The sequence below is a fragment of the Neofelis nebulosa genome, chromosome 15 (genome assembly GCF_028018385.1).
Source record: "Neofelis nebulosa isolate mNeoNeb1 chromosome 15, mNeoNeb1.pri, whole genome shotgun sequence".
In the NCBI taxonomy this organism is placed as follows: domain Eukaryota; kingdom Metazoa; phylum Chordata; class Mammalia; order Carnivora; family Felidae; genus Neofelis; species Neofelis nebulosa.
The window spans coordinates 28,890,160-28,916,203 of record NC_080796.1 but is presented as its reverse complement, the minus strand read 5'-3'; the positions used below and the strand labels follow the sequence as shown (position 1 = coordinate 28,916,203).

General features: G+C 36.3%; 1 protein-coding gene across 3 annotated transcripts in view; it reads left to right on the top strand.

Annotated features, from left to right (window-relative positions):
* HMCN1 (hemicentin 1) overlaps nt 1-26,044 on the top strand; it is a 481,286-nt gene that overhangs the window by 274,726 nt on the left and 180,516 nt on the right. For all 3 annotated transcript variants that reach the window (XM_058700608.1, XM_058700606.1, XM_058700609.1), the window contains 6 exons: nt 4,198-4,476; nt 4,985-5,266; nt 5,987-6,095; nt 7,304-7,473; nt 8,673-8,827; nt 21,223-21,346. In XM_058700608.1, coding sequence (XP_058556591.1) covers nt 4,198-4,476; nt 4,985-5,266; nt 5,987-6,095; nt 7,304-7,473; nt 8,673-8,827; nt 21,223-21,346 — 1,119 coding nt within the window. The remainder of the gene's footprint in view (nt 1-4,197; nt 4,477-4,984; nt 5,267-5,986; nt 6,096-7,303; nt 7,474-8,672; nt 8,828-21,222; nt 21,347-26,044) is intronic.

Here is a 26,044-nt window from a genome sequence, read left to right as displayed (position 1 = left end):
TAATTAGGCTAGCCAGCTGATTTAGGCACTTTGAACCAAAAGTTTGATATATGTTTACAGATTAACATATGACATAAGTAGTCTCAAAGCAAAATTAAAATTTTAAATCTGAATAAAATGCTCTTCCTTAAGGTTTCAAAATGGTGGCTTGAATTTGTATTCATTAATTATCTATAGCAAGACTTGGCAAACCTTTTTTATAAAGGGCAAGATAGTAAATATTTTAGGTTTTGCAGACCATGAGACAAAGTCAAAGATACTATGTAGGTATTTATATATCAAGATAGAAATAAATTTCCACTAATTATCTATTGATAAAATTCTTTTTTTGAATAATTTTTAAAATTATAAATTTTTTTGTCATACAAGTCTACAGATTGGATTAATGGAATTCTTTGGAGGGAAGGGGTAATATTTTAAGTGGAGGTCAAAATTAGTGATCCCTCTCACTAAAATTGATTGCAAATGTTCATGTTAATGTCAATGTTGTCCTATAATGAGATTTTATGTATTTCCTCTTGGAAAATGTTTTTTCATGTAGACATACTGTCAAATACTGACATCAGTTCACAAACATATTATTTTAAATGACCATACTCATTGTTTGGAAAGCATTTATAGAATTCTCTTATATTCTTTTGATAATTGACTTCTAGCATGCCGTATCGCAGACTGAATAATTAAAGGTTCATTCTCAGAGATAAATGAAGTTTGAACATGGAAATTTCCTTTGTATTTTTATCAAGGTCTAACAGACATTGGTGAAACTGAAATTTGAGCTCAGAAAATATATCCAGGGCAAATCTGTAGGGCAATGGAGATCTCAGTTTTGTTTGACAGCATGGGAAATGTATAAATGTCGCTTGACATAATTGTGATTCAGACAGAATGACTACCATAGTATAAGTTTTGCACTTAAGTGCTGTTTTGATCTGGTAATTTTAGGTTGAATTCATTAAGAAACATTAGCAAATTTGTAGCAAAAACCAATTTCCAAAATCAGTCAACAGTATTCAGTAATAGTGTTCGAGGACAGTTCTTTTCATTCAGAAAAAATAGTCTCAGCACTGAGCTCAAAAAATTAAAATATAAGTTTAGCACCATTAAGGCACTGAACTGCTCAATGGTAGACAAGTCTTTATATTCAGCTTCTACTTATAACAAAAAATTCATGGAACTGATGATGCTTAAGTCCATAAGAGCAAATAAAATATACCATTGACACTTCTGGTTCCAGAACATATGAGTATTTTACACAGAGTGCTTGCTGGTAAGTAACACAAGGAATATAGACTTTTAAAACCTTATATTTTAATAAGCTTTATAAATTTGTCTAAGCCTTTTCCTGCTACCATCAGTTGTACCATATCTTAACAGATTCCACTTCAGGTTGGAGTTAGTGTTGGGTTTTTTTGGTTTTTTTTTTTTTAAGACTTCTTTGAAAATATTTTTTGTCTGTAGTTGTTCCATGCAGACTATTCTTAGAGACTGATTCTTTAGTTTCTTCAGACTTGGCATTGACTCCTCAAACCAAAAGCAGTATCAGTAACATCTGTAAGTTTGCCAAAAGCCAAGAATACTGTTCAGAAAAGTTGCCTTTAAAAAAGAATTAACTATCAACGTTGCTCCCAGTGGTCTCATGTCTTCCAGCAATTATTGTCATGCAAAGGCTAATAATCTCAAACAACAATTTAAGATTTCTGTGGACACATTTCTGTGACTACTGACTGTGATCATCCCTGATTTTAATTAAATCACTGTTGGTAAATGGCTTTTCTTGCTTGGCTAACATATGAACCACTCAGAAACTTTTTTTTTTTTGGTTGTAGCCTCATTTTGACTTTTTATTTTTGAGAAGAAATTCTGTTATTATGAGTCAGTCCATTTTACATTTTATGATTTATCCAACTGTTGTTTTCCTTTGAATTGGAAATAACATGATGAGTCAAGTGTGTTGGTGTGTATTGTGATCTTTCAAAACAGCAATAGTATTATTACAAAATAAATGATGCTTTGCCATTCATTTATAACAAAATAATCCTCACTGTGTTGTGCTTTAAAAAGGTGTTTTAAAATCTACTTTTCTCTTTCTTGTTTTGACATGAGAAGTATGCACTGAGAATAAAAATAAAATAAAATACCATGCCATGGTGATATGCATGGCAATTTGAAATGCTGTTGAGTTATAACTGTGTCACTTAAATTGATGGTAAGCTCAGCAGGAGTGAGAAACAATGAGAACACCATATTTGCTATTTTTTGCAACTACCTGACTCAGTTATTAGAGGGAGAAAGTAACCATAGACAATATGTAAACAAATCAGTGGGACTATATACCAATAAAACTTTATTTACGGACACTGAAGTTTGAATTTCATATAATTTTTACATGTCACAAAGTAATATTAGTATTATTTTGATTTTTTTCCCAACCATTTAAAAATGTAAAAATGTATTCTTAGCTTAGCATCTCCATGCCTCACCTATGAACCATAGTTGGCTTCCTTGAGCTGTATATTAAACTACCTTATAGGAAAATTATCCTACCACCAGGTTTACTTCACACTGTAGTAGATATTTCCTTAAATTATGTGTGACAAAAAAGAAATGTGTATATGAATGTTTGTCACTGTGAGCTAGTTCTGAGAACGGTTATCAGAAAATATTATGGTACTCTATTCACATCCAGCTCTTGTTTTATAATATCTTTTTCCACTTAAAGGAACCAAGGCTTCTCAGAAAAATGGTTAATTCTAGGGCTGGGGCAGGGAATATACAAGATGAGCCTACAGCATGCAGTAGAGCCAGAAGGTAAAAAAGTACTAAAATAGTAGCATGGCGTGAATATGCCAAAGGAACATAGGAGCCAAATGAAATGGTTCCCAGTGGTCAAAACTGGATTGATTTGAACAACAAGTTAAACCATGTAGTATTTAGATTATAACCCAAAGTATAAAATAAGTTTCCATGAATTCATGTTGATATAAATAAATTGTTGAATAAGTGAATAAATTGGGGACGAGAAACAAAATTATATAGGATAACTCCAAAAAAATTAGGTAGGTGTTCTCCTCTCAAGAAAATAGAACCTAACTCCCCACCCCATATGTATGGGCTGAAAAGAGTGATCCCTTTCCCCAAAAAGGGGGAAAGGAGAGTAACTTTATAAAGGAGAAACCTAGCAAAAGCTACCACAACCAGATTATTAAGGTTAACATCATCAGTGATAAGTCATGCTGATGATTTGTACCTTTGATATGATCTGATGAGGAGGGTGTTTTACCTCCATGATCTTCCTCCTGAAACCTATAACCTTAGTCCAACTGTAAGAAAAGCATTCTAGAATATACCCTATTCTAAAATAAAAGTTTCATAAAATAATATTAAGGTACTCCCAGTTCAGGCACATGCCATTTGATTTCTTTTAACTTGTTGCAGTTTGTAGCACAAGCCTGGAATGACCAGAGTCAAAAGATGTAGCAGGATTGAGCCACTTGAGTCGTTTTTCCAACTCACACAGAGTTCTCATGTGGTGTGAGGCCAGGAATGTGGTTGCTAAATTACGGAAGATGTACATGTAGCTGGTTAGATGAGCATAGTTGAGTGAATCAACTCTTGGCAGCTAAAAAAAAAAAAAAAGGCAACAACAACGAAACAAAAACCTGTAAGAAGCAAAAGTTGGAAGATTCCGCAGCTCTTCCCAGTAACTGGTTCTGAAGGCACTTAGACCTTTAGTATTTTGTGGGGAGAAGGCATGCAGTTGTACAGGATGTGACATTTCCTGGTCCCTTGGCTTCATTTCAAATGTATCATATCCACTTTAAGTGGGGTTTTATTTTGTTTCCCTTTGTTTGTTCAACATAACTTTCTTAGTTATGTAATGAAGGAGACAGACATGTATATCATTTCTATGGTCAAACTAGTTATGTAACGATCTATTGGACTTAAATGAACCCCTGAAACGAACCCTGTGACTTTCTGCTCTTACTGAAATCAAAACCCAAGAGGAAGGTGATAAAGATTGAGAAGACAGGCAGTTGACTATCAGTAGATAAATCATTGAGTTCCTAATTGTCTTTAATTCACATCTACTTTAAATGCATTCTTTAAACACCTACAGCATTTAAGAGTCTGGTACAGATGCTAAAGCTAAAGCTAAAGCTAAAAGACTTGTTTCTTTTCTGCAATCCTTTGTAGTACCACCTAGTATTAAAGGAGGGAATGTCACCACAGAAATATCAGCACTGATCAACAGCATAATTAAACTGGAATGTGAAACTCGGGGACTTCCAATGCCTGCTATTACTTGGTATAAGGACGGCCAGCCAGTCATATCCAGCTCACAAGCCCTTTATATTGATAAAGGACGATTTCTTCATATCCCTCGAGCACAGGTTTCTGATTCAGCAACATACACATGTCATGTCACCAATGTTGCTGGAACTGCTGAAAAATCATTCCATGTGGATGTCTATGGTAAGGAAAAAATATGTGCTGTAATCATATGCCTTTCTGTCTATACTTTCAAATATGCCAACATCGAATTCATTCACTAATAAAGTCCTGGTGGGTTTGGTCATTTTCAATATGCATGGATAGAAATGGGAAGAATTTGTCCCATGACTTGGAAAAAATATTTTAAAAAGATACAGTTAACAAGAGGCGGTCCATTCATTTGCCCAACCATTTGTCCATGGCACATGGAGCATCTAGACCATTTGGTTTTTATGGACGAGGTAAAGTTGTTTTCAGGACTAAGAACATTCTCTGCTGCTATCTACCCTTTGTAAGCGAGACGTAGTACAGAGTATCCCACAATATTGACAGTAGTTGCAGATCAGCTAACCCAAGAAATTCTTTCCTTAACAGCTTAGAAGGAGACAGACATGTATATCGTTTCTATGGTCAAACTACATGAAAACAAAATCTCCTGTATTCAACTGGGATTTCGAAGATGCCTGAAATGTTACTTTTTTCTACCTAGTTCCTCCAATGATTGAAGGTGACTTGGCTGTGCCTCTGAGTAAGCAAGTGATTATTGCTCATTCACTGACACTAGAGTGTAAAGCTACTGGCAACCCTCCTCCAGTTCTCACCTGGTTAAAAGATGGCGTACCTGTGAAAACCAGTGACAACATCCGTACAGAAGCTGGTGGGAAGAAACTAGAAATCTTGAGTACCCTAGAAGCCGACCGGGGACAGTATGTATGTGTGGCTACCAGTGTGGCAGGAGAAAAGGAAATCAAATACGAAGTTGATGTCTTAGGTAAATAAGGATGCCACAATCTGGATTCCAGATTCATAGCAAAACCTGACCATGTTATTAAATGTTTTTTGGTCATGGAATCATAAAATGATGTTACAGAAGGTTCAGTTATCTGTTCAACTCTGGACCTGCACATTATTGAGTGGTGGATTTATCACCAGACCCAAGATCTAAGAACCCATGCAAATCTTCCACTGATTTTGACAGGCACACTTTGTATTTGTAAGTGCATTGATGCATTTTACATCTATGACAATATCTGATTGCAGTGAGTGATAACGTGGTCCCCTGTCATGAGCGCTATGCTAGACAACAGGAAACTTTGTCTCTGGGCTTTGGGAAGTCACCTTGCAACCTTTTTAGTCTCTGTTTTTTTATAAATTAAAGACTTTTGAACAGAGGCCCAATATTTGAGGTTCATTTCTCTTATTATTATGAAAATAAGCAAAATAAACTATGAACTAGCTTTATATTCAGATGGCATCAGCAGCACCTACGTGATAGATTAATTGAGAAAAATCCACAGTATGCCAAAAATACATTCCCTGATCCTGGCAAATATGTATGGTAAAATTTATTTTATATTTCAAATCCCCTTGGTGTATCAAATCCCTATGATACTTGTCAACCTTCTAAACTGCAACTTAGTACTGCTTAAAAGGATAGTATATTTTTTCTTGTGTACATTTCTTTGTATGCTACATCTCTGTTGTTTTTTAGTGCCACCAGCTATAGACGGAGGAGATGAGACATCTTACTTCATTGTGATGTTTAATAACTTACTGGAGCTAGATTGTCAAGTGACAGGCTCTCCCACACCAACTATCATGTAAGGGTTTTGGTATGTCTTCTAAATACCTCCCACTTCTTTATTTGCGTGTTTTAGAGCTATCTTGAAAGAAGTCCTGTGTCATTAAAAGGCGGCCATATAAAATTATATTCCTTATGCTCCTCTTTTAAAAGACATACTCTGTATACAAAGGCGGCTTTTGCTTTATAATAACAGGGCCCCTAAATCTGCTCAATTAGACGAATTCCATTTATGCTCTGAGAAATTATATTTTCAGTTTATAGAGAGACTAGTAAACAGTATCTGTCAGATCTTCCTGAGGAACTGAAATGTTTAATGAATGATTAAATAAAAAGTAATGTACTGGACATATTAGGGAAATAGAGGAAGTTACCATGCATATGTGTTTACCAATTTTTTTTTCTTATTTCTTCATTCACAAAGCATTTGTGAATACCTAACCTTTCATTTCCAAGGTGCAGGATATGCAAAGGAGCAGTTAGTCAACTAAGAGAATAATATATGTTCACATATGATTATAAAGTAAAATGGAAAGTGATAACTCATAAGAAATGAAAAAATACATAATGCTATGTGGTTTCAGTCTTTTATTTTACAGATGCTTTAGGAATGTATTCACATTGCTGGTTAATATTATTTAAACATCTGAAGTGAATAATATTTAGGGGCATTTGCCTCTTTCTGTTCCTTAACATTAATAGAAGAATGAAGAAAACACATAGCTACTGGGGCTCCAACAATATGCCAACTTCTGTGTTAGGCCAGCTTTACTTTTTTCTTTTCCCCATTATAGTTCACTTTATAGAATGGGCAAATAGAGAATTCGGCAAATACAGTTGAGAATTTATATATCTATGTATGTACAGAGACATTTTAATATATAAATGGTACGGGGCACCTGGGTGGCTCAGTCGGTTAAGCGTCCGACTTCGGCTCAGGTCACGATCTCGCAGTATGTGAGTTCGAGCCCCGCGTCGGGCTCTGTGCTGACTGCTCAGAGCCTGGGGCCTGTTTCAGATTCTGTGTCTCCCTCTCTCTCTGACCCTCCCCCGTTCATGCTCTGTCTCTCTCTGTCTCAAAAATAAATAAACGTTAAAAAATTTTTTTTTCATATATAAGTGGTTCTAGTTCCTCCGAGATACACACACACACACACACACACACACACCTCTAGAACTTAGTTTTTAAAATATATCTCCAGACTTCTTTTTGCGTTGTTTCTATAGGTGGCTAAAGGATGGCCAGCTAATTGATGAAAGGGATGGATTCAGGATTTTGCTAAATGGACGCAAATTGGTTATTGCCCAGGCTCAGGTGTCAGATACGGGCCTTTATCGCTGCGTGGCAACAAACATTGCTGGCGACCACAAGAAGGAATTTGAAGTTACTGTTCATGGTATGCTGAAGAAGAGACCAGAGCATTACATTTAAAATTAGCTTATGCACTGGGTCATTATTTAATTCAGATGGTAGCTCAGTAATCTGGATAAATCTTGAGTTGTGGAAAGTAATATGAAGTATGTGAATTTGAGTTAAGTTGTATGGCAGATTGGAAGGCACTTTACTAACACAGAGACTTAACCAAGAGACCTGTGTAAATGAATATACAGAATTCAAATGTTAGTGTGATTCTGCATAGAATGCCAGGGTCTGAGGAATGAGGCCAAATAAGATAGAATAGGCAGGCAGCAAGTTCTAAGTAAAGGGATTGTGTCCGCTCTCCAGAGTTTAGTCAAAACAGGAGGGAGTGTGAATAAAGTCATTTCCAAAATAGAAGGTAAGGGTGTTCTGCAGGATCCAGGGTACGTAAAATATTCACAGAACTAGCACAGAAGGATCAGAACCATTAGTGTAATGATGAGGCAACCCTCTGCCAGGGTATTATATGTCTCACTTGTCTGCAGATGTTGGGAAAGGAGAGACTGCAATGGGAGACTGGAGAGCCATTTGGAACCCTCAGTAGAGGTTTCTATGAACATCAACATTTTTCCCTCTGTCCATGCAGACGTTTTTACTGCCTTTCCAATCCTGGGATGAAATATAGCTAACTCTGTTTCTCAGTCTCAGTTCCAATTCTGGCAGCTTAAATCAAGTTACCATTCTGTATTCAATAGTCTTACTGGGGTCAGAGTCTTGCGGTAATAAATACAGGTATGGGAAACCCACCCTGATTTAATGAGGTAGTTCTAGAGAAAGGGAGGATCATAATAGATTGGGAAAACACACCAAAAGGTGTAAGCCAAACATACATGCCGATTACAGTTGCTGTAAATATATTTTACTTATTCTTTGAAGAATAGAAATCCACGGTTAAGAAATAGGTCATCTAAAATTGCTGAAGACTAAATTAAATGCATGAGATAAAGTTATTTCATTGTTTATTAAAATAGGAATTTCCCCTTTTCTAAATTTTAAAGTTTCAGGTTCTTACATCCGGATTTTTAAGTATTTGACTCCACTGATTATGGTTTTTGTTCCCTCCCTCCCGCTGTCCTTCCTTCCATCCATCCTTCCCTCCCTCACTTCCTCCCTTCCCCTGTTCTGTTCTTCCTTTCCTTCCCTTTCCTTTCCTTTCCTTTCCTTCCTTGAATCTAGTACCTCCAACGATCAAATCCCCAGATCTTTCTGAGAGAGCCATAGTGAAATACAAGCCTATCACTTTGCAGTGCATTGCCAATGGCATTCCAAATCCATCTATTACGTGGTTAAAAGATGGCCAACCTGTGAACACTGCCCAGGGAAATCTCAAAGTAAGTATCAATATTGCTTAGCCCAAAATGTGAAACCTACCTAGATCTTCTCAGAGCTATCACATTCTTCTTTCCTAATTGTAGATTTTCCTGTTGGACAGACTATAGAAACTTTACTAAAACAGTATGTGTTTTCCTTATAGTTTTTAGAATTTAACTTAATATTTTGATTTGAAGAATGAAATTAATTAAAGACTAATAATCATAATGATACTGATTTTAACTTATTGGTTGGTATTTTTATTGTTTTGATGCATGCCTCTTTTAAGTATTGAAAAAATGATGTTTCATGGATGAATGAACAGTGTTCATCCATATTGACTCAGAGTATCCCCAATGTGTTTATCATATACTAAGATTGAGGTAAAATCATATTTACATAAACCTAAGTGAAATAAGTCTTGAAAAAAAATACTTTAGTTTATAAGCTTCCAGAGGACAGAGACGCTGTCTGAATAAATTCATTTCTGTATGCTTCACTCTGAATATAATCTCTGACATAAAACTTTACCTCATTACATATTTTTAAATAAATAAATATATTTCAAACTTAGATAATCTAAACAGTGCATTTAAAAATCTGAATTAATAGATTTTGCTCCTAGGACCAAGTTAATTGACTAATGTGGGCTTGAACTTTGCTTGTAGTGAGTTTGCAGTAATGAGCGATGTGCTGAGTTCTCTTCCGAATAAGAAGTGATGGGTATCTGCTCACTTATTATTCCTATTCCAAGTCCTATGGAATTAATTGTATACATTTGTGCTAGTGAGAGATTCATTATGAAGCCTTAAAGCATACTGCTAGTAAGCAACTGTTTCTCTGGGAGATAGGTGTTTATAACATACATATATAAAACTTTAATTAGAAACTATAAAGAGTAATTTTGAGAGAAAATATGGAGAAGTATGAGAACTGATATTGTGGAAAGGCTTTAGACATGAGGGTAATTCATAGAGAAAGTCTTTGAGCAGAGATCTGAAGAATACATAGGAACTGAATGGGTGACTTAATGGAAGAGAACTGAGTAAGGTGTTTCAGAGAATATGTGTATGGGCAAGCAACTTAAAATAAAGGAGAGCATGACACCCCCTGAGGACCTGACAGCAAGCCAGGGGACTGAAGAGAGCAAGATGAGGTGGTATGAGAGGAGACCAAAGAGTGGGTAGAAGGCATTTAAGTAATATTAATGGTTTTATTTGTACTTAAATCCATGAGAGATCTTTGAAGAGTTTTAAGAGAGGAGTGACATAATCAAATCTTCACTTTAAATAGTTACCAGACCCCTATAAGATAATGAGTTGAAGGAGTTAAAAGTAGACATGTGGGCAAGGGTGGTCCAAGACAGCAGTACAGGAAGATCCTGAACTCACCTCTTCCTACAGACACCAAATCTACTGCCACGTATGGAACACTTGCTCTGAAAAAGATCTGAAAACTAGCTGAACAGCTCTTCTATGACAAAGGGTAAAAGGGCAACATCAAGATGGGCAGGAGAGGCAGAGGTGCAGTCTTGCCAAAAACCACACCCCTGGCATGGTGACCCTCAACGGGGAGGGATCTCACAAGTCTGGAGCTTCTCCCTGAGGAGATGGGACTCCTGCCCTATGTCAGGCATTTAAGCCCTTGGGACCTGTACTGGAGAGATGAGCCATAAAACATCTGGCTTTGAAAACCATTGGACCTTACATCCGAGAGACCCCAAGGACTGTAGGGATCTGAGATACCTCATGACTCACATGCACACTTACCTGCCCTGGGACCTAGTGTAAAAGTTTAAAAAGTACCTAGACTCTATGTGAAGGATATTCATTTGCTAATTTCTTTTTAAACGTTTATTTTATTTTGAGGCAAGGGGAGGGGCAGATAGAGAGATAGAGACAGAGAATCTCAAGCAGGCTCCACGCTGTCAGAGCAGAGCCTGATGCAGGGCTCTGTCTCGTGAACCATGGGATCATGACCTGAGCGGAAATGAAGAGTCAGATGCTTAACCCACTGAGCCCCCCAGGCGCCCCTTTATTTGCTAATTTTAAAGCATCTGCCAGAGGGGCAGGGACCAGTAGGGACTTTCTCCAGGGACAGAGGTCCTGGGAGGCACCAGTTTTGCATTCTTCCTCTACCTTGCTAGCAAAAGCAGATGTGCACAGACACAGCAATCTCCCACTGCCTTGCTGCAGTGGAGCCTGTGCTCTGCCCCCAGCACTCTTTCCATGCCTTGCTAAAGCTGCAGGCATGCCCCACCTCCAGTACTCTCCCACTGCCTCACTAAAGTTGACAGGCAAGCACAGTCCACACAGGAGATACCCCTTGAATGCCTGGACCTAGTGGCCAGAGGAGCTTGTGTGCCAGGGCCTATGGGACTGTAACAATAATCAGAAAAACAGTTCTTGGCAGGCTACCCCACCCAAGGCATTGCACAGACAGTAAACTGGAATATACTCCTATTCCTAGTATATTCCTGGAATATACTCCTATTCTGCTGGTGAAAAAGGCCCACCACTGGTCCTCAAGCTTCAACCTGAGGGATGGGCTTCAGGTTTGCCATCCATATAGAGACTCTGAACGCATTCCCAGGGAACATAGGCAGGGAGACACCACCTATGTGTCTTCCCTTGGCCTTGCTATATATAGCTCACTCCCAGAAAGAAGCATATACTCACATCTGAAGCCCCAAATTTTGCAATTTGTCACCCGGGGCCACCTCCAGATCCCCTGGTTTTAAGGCCAGCAGGGATTACAATTGCAGTGCCGTTTGTATACTTTAAAAGCTGCTGCCTGAGGATCTGGCTTCCAGTCAGCCTGAAGCCAGGTACTGACTAAGATCTCTCTCTCTCTGGAGCACTGACAGGTCTTGAAACACTCTTAACAACTGAGACCTATCAGGAGTAAATCAAGCTACTTAGTCACAAAGTGTGAGAGACAACCAAGAGCTAAGGCAAGGTTGAATGATGAGGTTAATCTAGACAAGGCCACTCTTTTAACAGTGGGAAGATAGCCATTTTGCCTAATACATAGAAATTAACACAGAGACTCAAGCAAAATGAGGAAATGGAAGAGTATGTCTCAAAAGGAAGAACAAAACAAAACCTCAGGAAAAAAAAAAAAAAGATGTTAATGAAATGGAGGTATGTAATCTACCTGATAAAGAGTTCAAAGTAATGGTCACAAAGATGCTTACTGACCTCAGGAGAAGAATGGATGAACACAGTGAGAACTTCAACAAAACATAGGAAATATAAGAAAGTACCAAATAGAATCACAGAGCTGAAAAATAATAATTGAACTGAAAAATACACTAGGGGGGTTCAACAGCTGCTTAGATGAAGCAGAGGGACAAAGCAGTGAGCTGGAAGACAGGGCAGTGGGATTCACCCAAACAGAAAAGCAAAAAGAAAAAAGAATTTCTAAGAAATGAAGATAGCTAAAGGGACTATGGGGCAACATCGAATGGAATAGCATTCACATTACATGGGCTTCAGAAGGGGAAAAGAGAAAGAAAGGGGGCACATTTCAAGAAGTAATGGATGAAAACCTCTCTAAGCTGGGGAAGAATACAGACATCCAGGTCCAGGAAGCACAGAGAGTTCTAAATAAGATGAATTGAAAGAAATCCACATGAAGAGACATTATAATTAAAATGTAAAAAGTTAAAGATAAAAAGAAAACCTTAAAAATAGCAAGAAAAAAGCAATTTGTTAGGTACAATGGACCTGCCCCACCTGCCCCCCCCCCCTTCCCCTATAAGACTATGATTTTTCAGCAGAAACCTTGCAGGCTATAAGGGAGTGGTGTGATATATTCAAAGTGCTGAAAGGAAAAAAACTTGCCCTCAAGAATACACTACCCAGTATATTATTATTCAGCATTGAAGGAGAGTAAAGAGATTTTTAGACAAGCAAGAGGTAAAAGAATTTATCACACTAAAGTGGCCCTTCCAAAAAAGAAAAAAATGTTAAAGGGACTTTAAGCTGGAAAGAAAAAGCACTAACTAGTAACAAGAAAACATGCAAAAGTAAAAATGCCACTGGTAATCTAAATATATAGTAAAGGTAGTGGGTTAATTACTTATAGGGCCAGTATTAAGATTAAAAAGCAAAAGTAAAATTAACTGTAACCACAACAAACAGTTAAGGGAGACACAAAATAAAAGAATGTAAAATGTGACATCAAAAACATAAAACACTTGGGGGGGGGGATGTAGATACGTAAAATTTTAGAATGCATTCAAACTTAAGTTGCCATCAATTTATTTTTTTTTAAATGTTTACTTATTTATTTTGAGAAAGATAGAAACAGCACAAACTGGGGAGGGGCAGAGAGAGAGGGAGACAAAATCCCAAGCAGCCTTTGTGCTGTCAGCACAGAGACCAACACAGGGCTCAGTCTCAAAAAGTGTGAGATCGTGACCTAAACCGAAACCAAGAGTCAGATGCTTAACTGTCTGAGCCACCCAGGTGCCCCAGCTATCAATTTAAAATAGACTATTGTATAATAGGTTGTTATACATGAGCCTCATGGTAATTACAAAGCAAAAACTTATAGTAGGTACACAAAAGATAATGAGAAAGTAATCTAAACATAACACTAAACATAGTCATCAAACCACAAGGGAAGAAAGCAAGAGAAGAGGAAAGAACAGAGAGGAACTACAAAAACAGCCAGGAAGCAATTAACAACTTGGCAATAAGTACATTCCTATCAACAATTTATTGGGTGGGGGTGGGGAAGGGACAGGTCGTTTCCTTGTTTTAAAAAATTAAATTAAAATTAATTTTTTGTTGAAGATATAAAATGTTACATTAGTTTCAGAGGTACAACATAGTTGAACACTGTAGTGATTAAAAAATTCTGTACATTATACTATGTTCACCACAAGTGTAGCAATCATCTGTCACCATACAATGCTATTATAATGCCATTGGCTATATTCCCTATTCAATAATTACTTTAAATGTAAATGGACTAAATTCTCCAATCAAAAATATACAGTGTCTAAATGGATTAAAAAAAAACAACAAGATTCATCTATATGCTGCCTACAAAAGACTTAGTTCAGATGTAAGGACACAAACAAACTGAAAGTGAAGAGATGGTAAAACATATTCCATGCAAATGGAAATGATAACTAGGCTTGTAAAGTTATACTTGTATCAGACAAAATAGACTTTAAAGCAAAAACTATTAAAAAAAGAGACAAAGGACATTACATAATGATAAAGGTCATTACATAATCATTTCATAATGATCCAGCAAGAAGGTGTAACATTTATATATATATATACACACCCAACATAGAAGCACAAAAGTATACAAAGAAAATATTAAGAGACCTACACGGAGAGATTAACAGCAATACAATAATAACAAGGGATTTTAATATCCCACTTAAATCAATGAATAGATCATCCAGAAAAAAGACAATAAAGTATAAATCAGTATAAATAAAGCAGTATTAAGCAACACATTAGATCAGGTTCACTTAATAAATATGTACAGAACATTCTATCCTAAAGCAGCAGAATACACATTCTTCTTAAATGCATATGAAACATTGTCCAGGATAGATCACCTGTCAGGCCACAAAACAAATGTCAATAAATTTAAGAAGATTGAAATCATATCAAGAATAGTTTCTGACCACAATGGTATGAAGCTAGAAAAATAATTCCGAGAAAAATACAGGAAAAATAACAAATATGTGGATATTAAGCAACATGAACAATAATTTCATCAACAAAATATCAAAGGAGAAATTAAAAAATAAAATACCTAAGACAAATGAAAATCGAAATACAATGTACCAAAATCAATAGGCTGCAGCAAAAGCCATTCTAAGAGGGGAGTTTATAGAGATACAGACTTACCTCAATAAACAAGAAAAATCTCAAATAAGAAATCTAACTTTTCACTTAAAGGAACTAGAAAAAGAACAAACAAAGCCTAACGTTAGTTGAAGGAAGGAAATAATAGAGCAGAAATAAGTGAAATGGGGACAAAAAAGAAAAAAAGAGACTAATGAAATTAAGAGTTCTTTGAAAAGACAAAGCTGACAAAATTAGCTAGATTCACCAAAAACAGTACAGAAATGGTTCAAATAAATAAAATCAGAGGTAAAAAAGGAGAGTGTACAACTGATACCACAGAAATACAAAGGATCATAACAGGCTACTATGAACAGTTACATGACCAACAAATTGGACAACCTAGAAAGAAGAATAAATTCCTAGAACATACAATCTTTGAAGACTAAATCAAGAATACGAAATCTGAATAGACCAATCACTAGTAAAGAGACTCAGTCAGTAATCAAAAAAACTATCAGGTCACCTGGGTGGCTCCGTTGGTTAAAGTCTGACTCTTGATTTCAGCTTAGGTCATGCTCTCATGGTTTGTGGGTTCGAGTCCTGCATTAGACTCTGCTCGCAGTGCAGAGCCTGCTTGGGATTCTATGTCACTCTCTCTCTCTGTCTCTCCCCAGCTCTCCCCCTGCTCAAAAATAAATAAATAAGCATTAAAAACAAAAAAAGAAAAACTATGAACAAACAAAATTCCAGGGCCCGATTGCTTCACTGGTGAATTCTACAAAACATTCAAAGAAGATTTTGTACTTATCCTTCTCTAACTCTTCCAAAAACTTGAAGAAAAGGGAACACTTCCAAATTTATTTTTTGAGGGCAGCTTTACCCTGATACTAAAACTAGACAAGGACACCATAAAAACAAAATAAAACAAACAACAAAAAACCCCGATCAACAACAACAAAATTATAGGCCTATGCCCCTGATGAACATAGATGCAAAAATCCTCAACAAAATATTAGCAAACTAAATTCAACAATACATTACAAGGATCATAAACCATAATTAAGTGGAATTTACTCCAGGATGCAAGGATGTTTCCAACACTCACAAATTAACCAGTGAAATGCACCACATTAACAGATGAAGGATAAAAATCATATGATCATCTCAATAGAAAAAATCATTTGACAAAAGTCAACTTCCATTTATGATGAAAACACTCAACAGAATGGGAATAGAGGAAACATACCTGAACATAATTAAGGCCATATATGATAAGCCCACAGCTTATCATGTTCAGTGGTGAAAAACTGAAAGTTTTTTCTCTAAGATCAAGAGCAAGACAAGTATTCCCACTCTCACCACTTTTATTCAATATAGCATTGGAAGTCCTAGCCAGAACAATTAGTCAAGAAAAAAAAAATAAAAGTCATCCAGATTGAAAAGAAAGAAGTAAAACTGTCACTATTTGCAGACAATATGATTTTATATATATAAAAAATCCTATAGACTTCACCCAAAAACTGTTAGAACTAATAAATGAAGTCAGTAAAGTTGCAGAATACAAAATCAATATACAAAAATTGGTTGCATTTCTATACACTAACATACTATCAGAAAGATAAATCAAGAAAACAATCCCATTTAAAATTGCATAAAAAAAGAAAAAAAGAAATTTTAACAAGGAGGTGACAGTCCTGTGCACTAGAAAATTATAAGACATTGATGAAAAAAATTGAAGACACAAATAAATGGAAAGGTATCCCATGCCCATGAATTGGAATAATTAATCTTGTTATAATGTTCATAATACCCAAAGCAACCTATAGATTCAATGCAATTTCTATCAAAAATTCAATAGCATTTTCCACATAAGTAGAACAAACCTAAAATTTGTATGTAACCACAAAAGATCCCAAGTAGCCAAAATGATCTTGAGAAAGAAAAACAAATCTTGAAGCCTCATACTGTTTTCAAACTATACTACAAAACTATAATAATCAAAAACAGTTTGGTATTGGCATAAAGACAGACACATAAATCAATGGAACAGAATAGAGAGCCTAGAAATAAACCTACACATATATAATTAATTAATTTATGACAAAGGAGGCGTAAGAATATACAATGGGGAAAGCATGTTCTCTTCAATAAAGGGCATTGGAAGAACTGGATAGTCACATGCAAAAGAATGAAACCAAAACACTGTCTTACACCATACATAAAAATTAACTCAAAATTGATTAAAAACTTGAATGTAGGTCAAAATGGATGAAGGACCTAAATGTGAGACAGGAAACCATCAAAACCCTAGAGGAGAAAGCAGGAAAAAACCTCTTTGACCTCAGCCACAGCAATTTCTTACTTGACACATCTCCAAAGGTAAGGGAATTAAAAACAAAGAACTATTGGGATCTTATCAAGATAAAAAGATTCTGCACTGCAAAGGAAACAATCAACAAAACTAAAAGGCAACCTATGGAATGGGAAAAGATATTTGCAAATGACATATTGGATAAAGGGCTAGTATCCAAAATCTACAAAGAACTCACCAAACTCCACACTTGAAAAACAAATAATCCAGTGAAGAAATGGGCAGAAGACATGAATAGACACTTTTCTAAAGAAGACATCCAGATGGCCAACAGATACATGAAAAGATACTCAACATCACTCCTCATCAGGAAAATACAAATCAAAACCATACTGAGATACCACCTTACACCAGTCAGATTGGCTAAAATGAACAAATCAGAGGAGGCTATAGATGCTGGAGAGGATGTGGAGAAATGGGAACCCTCTTGCACTGTTGGTGGGAATGCAAACTGGTGCAGCTGCTTTGGAAAACAATGTGGAGGTTCCTCAAAAAATTAAAAATAGATCTACCCAATGACCCAGGAATAGCACTGCTAGGAATTTACCCAAGGGATACAGGAGTACTGATGCATAGGAGCACTTGTACCCCAATATTTATAGCAGCACTCTTAACAATAGCTAAATTATGGAAAGAGCCTAAATGTCCATAAACTGACGAATGGATAAAGAAGCTGTAGTTTATATATACAATGGAATACTACTTGGCAATGAGAAAGAATGAAATCTGGCCTTTTGTGGATGGAACTGGAGGGTATTATACTACGAAGTAAGTCAGGCAGAGAAAGACAGATATTGTGTTTTCACTCATATGTGGACCCTGAGAAACTTAACAGAAGACCATGGGGGAAGGAAAGGGGAGAAAAAAGAGAGAAGGAGGCAAACCATAAGAGACTCTTAAATACTGAGAACAAACTGAGGGTTGATGGGGGGTGGGGGAGAAGGGAAAGTGGGTGATGGGCATTGTTGAGGGCACTTGTTGGGATGAGCACTGGGTGTTGTATGGAAACCAATTTGACAATAAGTTATATTTAATATAAAAAAAAAAACTTGAATGTAGGACCTGAAACCACAAAACTCCTAGAAGAAAACGTAGGTAATAAGCTTCCTGACAAGAGTCTTGGCATTGAATTGTTAGATATGACTCCAAAATCAAAGACAGCAAAAGCAAAACTAAACAAGTGGGATCAATTCTAGATCAATCTAAAAAGCTTCTTCACAGGAAAGGAAACCACCAACAAAATTAAAAGGCAGCCTATTAAATGAGAGAAAAAAATGTAAATCATATATCTGGTAAGGGATTAATTTCCAATGTATATAAAGAAGTCAATATAATAGTAAAAAAAAGCAATCTGTTTTAAAAATGGGCATAAGATATAAATAGACATTTTTCCAAAGACATATAGATGTCCAACAGGCACATGACAAAATGTTTAACATCAGTGATTATCAGGGAAATTCAAATCAAAACCACGAGATATCACCTCACACCTGTTTGAAGGCTATCAACAAGTGTTGGTGAGGATGTGGAGAAAAGGGAACCCTTTTGCATTGTTAGTGGGAATGTATACTAGTGCAGCCACTATGAAAACAGTAGGGAGAGTCCTCAAAAAATCAAAAATAGAGTTACCACACGATTCAGCAATTCCACTTCTGGGTATTTATCCAGAGAATACAAAAACACTAACTCAAAAAGATATATGCACCCATGTGTTCATTGCAGCAGCATCTACAATAATCAGGACATGGAAACAACCAAAGTGTTCATCAGTAGATGAATGGATAAAGAGGATGTGATAGAGATAGAGATAGAGATAGAGATAGATACACAATGGAATACTACTCAATCATAAAAAAAAAATGAAGTCTTGCCATTTGTGTCAACCCAGATGGACCTTGAGGGCATTATATGTGGAATCTAAAAAACGAAAGAGACAAAACAAAGCTCATAGATACACATAGAACAGATTGGTGGTTGCCATAGAGGAAGGAGGTTGAGAGGTGGACAAAATAGGTAAAGGTGGTCAAGGGGAAGGTGGTACAAAGTCCCAGATATTAAGTAAATAATTCATGGGGAAGTGATTACAGCATAGTGACTATACTCAATAATATTGTATTGCATTGTGAAAAGTTAACAAGAGAGTAAATCTTAAAATTCTCATCACAAGAAAAGCAATTTGTAACTTTGTATGATGACAAGACTTGTGGTGATCACTTTACGATGTATACAGATATATGAATTATTATGTTGTACATGTGAAACTACAATTACATGCCAATTTTACTGCAAAAAATAAACTTAAAAAGATAAAGAGTAGACGTGTGGATATCAATTAGGACTTTCTCATCTAGGAGAGAGAGAAGATTGAAATTTGAACTCACATTCTGACCATGAAGAAGATGTCATTATGACTCAGTGAAAAATTGCACATGAAGGTTGAGGTAGTGGGAAATATCAAGGAAAACATGGAGAATCCAACTACACAGATACATACATAGATTATGATGCATCCAGTATGATAGACTTTGGAGGACATCCCATTTCGGGAAAAAAACTGTATTTCAGTTTTAGACTTTTGGAGGTTAAGTTGACTTTGAAATAAAGTGGAGATCAGGTAGACCACGGAATGTATGCTCCTGGAGCTCACAGGAGAGCTCTGGCTGGAGATATTGACAAATAATGATATTTGAAACCATGGACGTGAATGAGTTTATCTAAGGGGAGAGTAAAGAGTCAGAAAAAATAGAAGAGAACTGACCTAGTTCAGACTCTTAAAAAATTATGACATTTAAAGGCCATGTGCAGAAGTCTAGAAGTGACTATTAATGTATGAATGTGCTGCTTAATGTGTTTAGTACAGTATGGTTGGAGAATGGGTCAAGTGGGAGTTTACATGGGAGTGTATGGAGAGCAGATCATTTGGGTTCAAAATGTGGGAAGCCTGGAAGGCTATGTATGCCAAGTTCGGATTTCATGCTAGGCAAAGTGGGGAGCTGTGAGTGAGCTTTGAAGGGGAACTGGTAAAAGGATCAAATTTGCATTTTAGGCAAATTATTCTGGCAGTGATATATAAGATAGATTAACAGTTTGGGAGGTTGGAGACACTGGAATATAAATTAAGAAACTATTATAATCCCACAGTGGTTGTGAGAATGGAAAATAGGGGATCTGAAAAATATAGAGTAGTATACTTAATATGAGAGTCAAATTGGGCTCTGAAATCAAAATGACTTGGAGAATAGTGGTGCTATTAAACAAGATTGGAAACATGCAATGAAAAGTATGTCTGGAGATACAAGGAGACAGTTATTGGATATGTTAAATTTCATGTGCTAACCCATCCAGCAGATAGCTGGAACAGGGAGTGTGGAGCTCAGGAGAGAAATTGAGGCCAGTACTATAAATTTAAGAGTCTGCACAAGATTCTTTGCTGAAGACATGAATTTGGATGAAAACTATCAGAAAGCTGAGCTTTATTTTTATGGGGCAGGAGGAGGAAGTAGACAGATTGAGAACTGAGGACATTTTGTATCTTCAACAACCAGAGAGTAGAGTGATTCAGGAGTAGGTGGTCAATAATGCCAAATGCCGTAGATGGGGGAAGAGAAAATGAGCTTACTATGTATGCTGTTGGATCTTGTGCTTAAAAGTTACTGATAACCTTTGAATAATCAGTTTCAAAGAATAACTCTTAAACTACCAGTTCCAAAATGGTGGAGGCTAGTTGCAATAGGTTTAAGAGAGAAATGAGGAAAAACAGGAAGAAATGTATCTGCATTTCCATTACTCATATTTTGTAATTTTTATTGTTTTTCTGGCCCCGGTGACCATTTAATCAAAAAAGATTGTTGTTTTAAAACTATTTATGAAGTGTTATATAAATGTGACTGTGTTTTTTTTAAGTAGCTTAAATTTTTATCACATACCTCATAGTTCAGTGCTAAAGTCTTTTGTTCAGTGAAGTTTTATGACTATACCAGCAGGCTGGTCTTAGGTTATTTTATTTTGTGTTTTCTAAAGAATAAAAAAATGTTTTCAATCGCATCAGTCTATTTTTTGTATGACGAAGCGATCTGGCTCTAATCTATCTAGAGATAATTAAGATATTGGCATAAAACTATAATTAGCTAGTATAAATTTAAATGAGTTTGTCTACCTAAGCAAATGTTTTACAGTCCAATGTAAAGTACAAAGTGCTGCCATGCTTTCTGTTCCCAATTAGATACAGTCTTCCGGTCGAGTTTTACAAATTGCCAGAGCCCTGATGGAAGATGCTGGCAGATACACATGTGTGGCCACCAATGCGGCCGGAGAAGCACAACAGCACCTTCAGCTACATGTGCATGGTAATGTCGTTCCCATGTCTTAACAAAAGAATATTTCTATGACTTTTTCTTTTAACACGATGACTCATTTTGACTGAATTACAGTATAAAAGAAACAAGTGTTTACTTTAGTCTATATTAAAAAACTAGGTTTTTTTTTTTACATTATTGTAATTATAATTGCTTATATTAAGATACTGAGTTTGTCAGGTATCAATTAAAAAAAAATTTTAACATTTATTCATTTTGGAGAGACAGACAGAGCATGAGTGGGGCAGGGGCAGAAAAAGAGGGAGACAGAATCCGAAGCAGGCTCCAGGCTCTGAGCTGTCAGCATGGAGCCCGACACGTGAACTGTGAGATCATGACCTGAGCCAAAGTCAGATGCTTAACCAACTGAGCCCCCAGGCACCCCTGTCACGGTATCAGTTAAGATATTCAGGTTGTCAAATAGGATGTGCTAGAGTTCATAAATAAATATCCTACTGTGTGCTTTTAATTATTTGAACTCTGTTAACTAATAACGTTGTACACATAACTTTTATCGTAAAGACAGAGATGCAGGATTGTGCCTTAGTATTTTCTGTGATTTTCTTTCCTGCCTATAAAGAGGGATTTTGTAAGTAGAAGCTAGCCTTGACTGAGGATCTTCTCTCATGTTTTTGAAAAAGTCTGGGTGGCCATGGAATACCCTCTGAATATTATAGCTTCACAATAAACTTGAAAGAATAGTTGACCTTGAATGTGAGACTTCAGATCTCTGGAGTCTCATCAGAAAAGGTCAAGAATTGTAGTTTTGGACTTTCCTAATTCAGCTAAATATATTTGCAGAGAGCTATCCAAGATCTCCATTTATACTTTATTCACTTTCTCTAGTCTGTGTGATTGTTTGTTAAATCCTTTATTCATTCATTTCATTTATTCTTCATTCATTCATTCATTCATTCATATATTCACTCTGCATTTACTGAGCAATTTAACTGAGAAGGATGCCCTAGCATCTAGCTTGATTCCAGGTACATTTTTAGTAGGCAGTCAATAAATACTTAAGAAATGACAAAGTAAATAGTAAGTGAATGAAAAAAATTTAAATTGGACACTGAATTCTTCTAATCTGCTTTACATATTTTATTTAAATCAATGAGTTAAAAGATTCAGATCATCAATTCCCTAAATGTTTCTAATAAACCCATTTATTTTCCCCCTTTCCCTAAATACGATCACCTAACTTATGGATGTCATACGCACAGACTATGTTCCTTAACAAGGCCTTTATTTCTTCATTTAGCAATTAACTTAAAGACCAATATCTAACTATAACAGTCTTGGAATTGGTTTGCCATGCTTAAGAGTTTGGGAACAGGCTGACCCTGCTCTCCCTTAAGTTGCCTCGCATTTACCTCGTTCCCCACAAGGGCTTTGTCTCTTCCTAGTGCTCTACATCAGCTGTCTCCAGCACATGCTGAAACTTCCACCTCCATCTAAGAGTGTGGTGTGGGCGGCCTTGCTCTCCTTTCCCCATTTTCGTACCCTCAGACTCCCCCTCTCCTCTTCCTACAAGCTGTTTATCTTCTCCGTTCCAGCAGTTTCTGTCTTTGTCTCCATTGTTGCCTAAAAGGAAACAGGTGGGCTAGCATGATGTGTTGGCAATTATCTCAGGCACTGGAGTCAGGCCAATTGTGGTTTAAAGTCTATGCCAACCATGATCTATGTAACCTTGAGCAAACCATTTAATTTCTCAGAGTATCTGACTTGCAGAGTGCGTTTGAGGTTTTGAGGTATTAGATGTAAAATACCTCCCACTTTTACTCTCTCGGGTGTTATCAGAAAGAAAGATGTTTTTGTTCTCTAGACTAGATTAAAATACTTAAATGAAGAATAGAATGTATGTCTCGAGAGCTGGGAAAAGCAAAACTTCAGCATTCGGGGCTCCCAAACTTTAGTGTTTGTAAAAATCATATGTATTGCGTGTTAAAAATACAGCTTCCTGGGCCCAGTTTCAGATGTCCTCAAACAACATCTCTGATGCAAGTGGTCTGTATGCCATTACCCAGAGAAACATTGGCCCAGACTCTAAAAACTTGCTTAGAGATTTACTAATGTAGTCAAGAATGATTGAAAACCAGAGTTCATGAAAGAAATCAAGGATTCCATAAAATATAAAGCAACAACAGAAGGAAAAACATCAATACCTAAGAAAACATAAGTATATAAACCTACAGTCTGAATATGTTAACAAAATATATGTTAGCAAGGATTGCAATTAGGATACATGCATGCATGGAAAATCATCAGGCAGAGCGGCAGCAAGCTGGAAGACATCTGAGTTAATGTGAGAAGAAAAAGAAACAGAAGGTTAGTCATTGTAAGTATGTATTAAAAGCTACCAAGCTGGATGGAGCATACAAAACGATCTTTTTGATACAAATCACAAATGGAATAGAGGTAAGGTACAGTTCATCAATCTGAAAAGGAGAATAAATGATGAAGTAGACTTCTAATCTAATATTGATTGCGATCCACCTGGCAGGAAGTAGTTGGTTACTGTCCAGAAATCAGGACAGAAAGCTGACATATCATCTTGGTACTCTCGACAGCGATGTCCCGTTGGATGCAAAGGACTCCAAACTTGATTCTGTCCTCTTCAATACTTGTATTAATAACTTCAGTGAGGGTGGGAGATGTTAACAAAAAGTGTAGGAATTTCTAAAGGATTAGTTGGCCATAGATTTGAAAAATATCTCAGAAGTTAAAATAGCAAGTTAATCTGATGTGAAAAACTACATACAAATAGGGTGGGAGAAGAGTGGCTTACAGACTCCACACATTGAAATACTGGAGATATCAATGGCTTTCCATAATTAATGTAGACATGTGCATTCAATTTCATAATAAAGTTAATAATCTTAGAAGTCAGTACTAGAAACAGTATGAACAAGAAAGGAAATCGCCCTATTATACTCTTGCTCTCTGAATGCTTCTGAAGTATTATATCTAATCTTGGTGCTATATATTAAGAGGGACATTGAAAAATCTATAGAGAAACAACTATCATTTAATTTAGTATTTTAATTGATTGATTTAACCAGTCTTATAGTTGCTTTCTAAGTGAGCATTTGTTTTAGTCCTAATCTTTATTTATGGGGTAACACATTCAGTGAATGAGCATTTACTGTGATTGTCATCCAAAACTACTCAACCCTAAGAACCTCAGCTTTCCAACTGTTTAATATTTTCCTTTCTTATAAAAAAGATTGTAGATTCCTTCATTCTCCTCAAGCATGGGAAAACATGTTTTCAAAAGGTGAAGTAAGGGTGGATGCTCTCCTGGACTAGAAGATTATGTCATGATCACGGGGAACATTCTTGTGATCCCCTAGGTTTCTTAGGGGGAGTTATGTCTTTTATAGAAGGCAGAGACTCTCAGTAGGTGGTCCTTTTTGATCATCAAAGTTTCATAATTCTGCAAGTTCTAATTCTCTAGACCAAACTATGAAATTTTATCTAAACCTCAGATATTTGCCAAGTGAGACAGATGTTTCCACAAACAGATGATTTCTTGGGGTCTGATGGCTCAGGCATTCATTACATCTGTACTTAATTATATCCTAGGAAAGATTAACCAAGGTGAAGCACCCAGAAGTGGCATGTTATGGTTAACAGCATGGGTTTTTAATTTGTGTCCCTCTACTGCCAAGTAATATCATGAGGACAGTAGGCTTAGATGTTAAGTTTTTAGATCTGTTTTCTCATCTGTAAAATGGAAAGAATAATGATAGTGTAATTGGGGAGGTTGTTACGAGGATTAAATGAAAGCCTGCATGTGCTTACAACTACAAGCTTACCCTGGTGCCTGGTTTCTAATTATTATCTGTAAATAGCAACTTACCAACTGTTTTGGCCAAATGCATATTTGGCTTTTGGCCCTTCTCACAGCACCAACATTTCAACAAATATATCTGAAGTTCCACTGCCTTTACTGTTGGCCAGGAACCATCCTGGGTCTGTATTAGCTGTCTGGTGAAAACATTAGTAGAGCACCCATTAATTTAATTTTATTATTTTAAAGTATTTGCTTGGCTAACATCTGCTAACACCCACTTAAAAAAGGTTCCTCTATCATTTCTGTGTTTTGGTTAATAGCTCACTTGTGACCTAAAGGAGACTTGGGAATGTTGTGAGGAACTTTTTTTTTTTCTTTTTTAATGGATAACTTGAGTTTAGCACTCTAGTATTTTCTCAGTATAAATAAATTTATTACTCACTATATCATAATTCTGGCGATTAGGTGGGATTAACTCAGTTTTTTATTAGTTATGTATTAAATTGAATTTAACCAGGATTTGAAAAAGTCAATTCATGCCTGTAATTAAAGTCATAAGTAAAATCTAGCCCATGATATATTCAGAAGAAGGTATTGTGGGTTTGGCATGATAATGCACATGCAGCTTTTGGAGGAAGGAGAATAGAGAAAAAGTCAACAAGTTGAATGGAATTCAACCTCCTGTTTAGAGTATGCAGACATCTTACCTCCTGCTTGGAGTATACAGACGTCTTACTGTTAACATAACATACTATTTATCTTATGAATTTCTTTTTATTCTTCTAATTTTTTTTAATGTTCATTTATTTTTGAGAGAAAGACCAAGACAGAATGCGAGCGGGGGAGGGGCAGAGAGAGAGACACAGAATCCCAAGCAGGCTCCAGGCTCTGAGCTG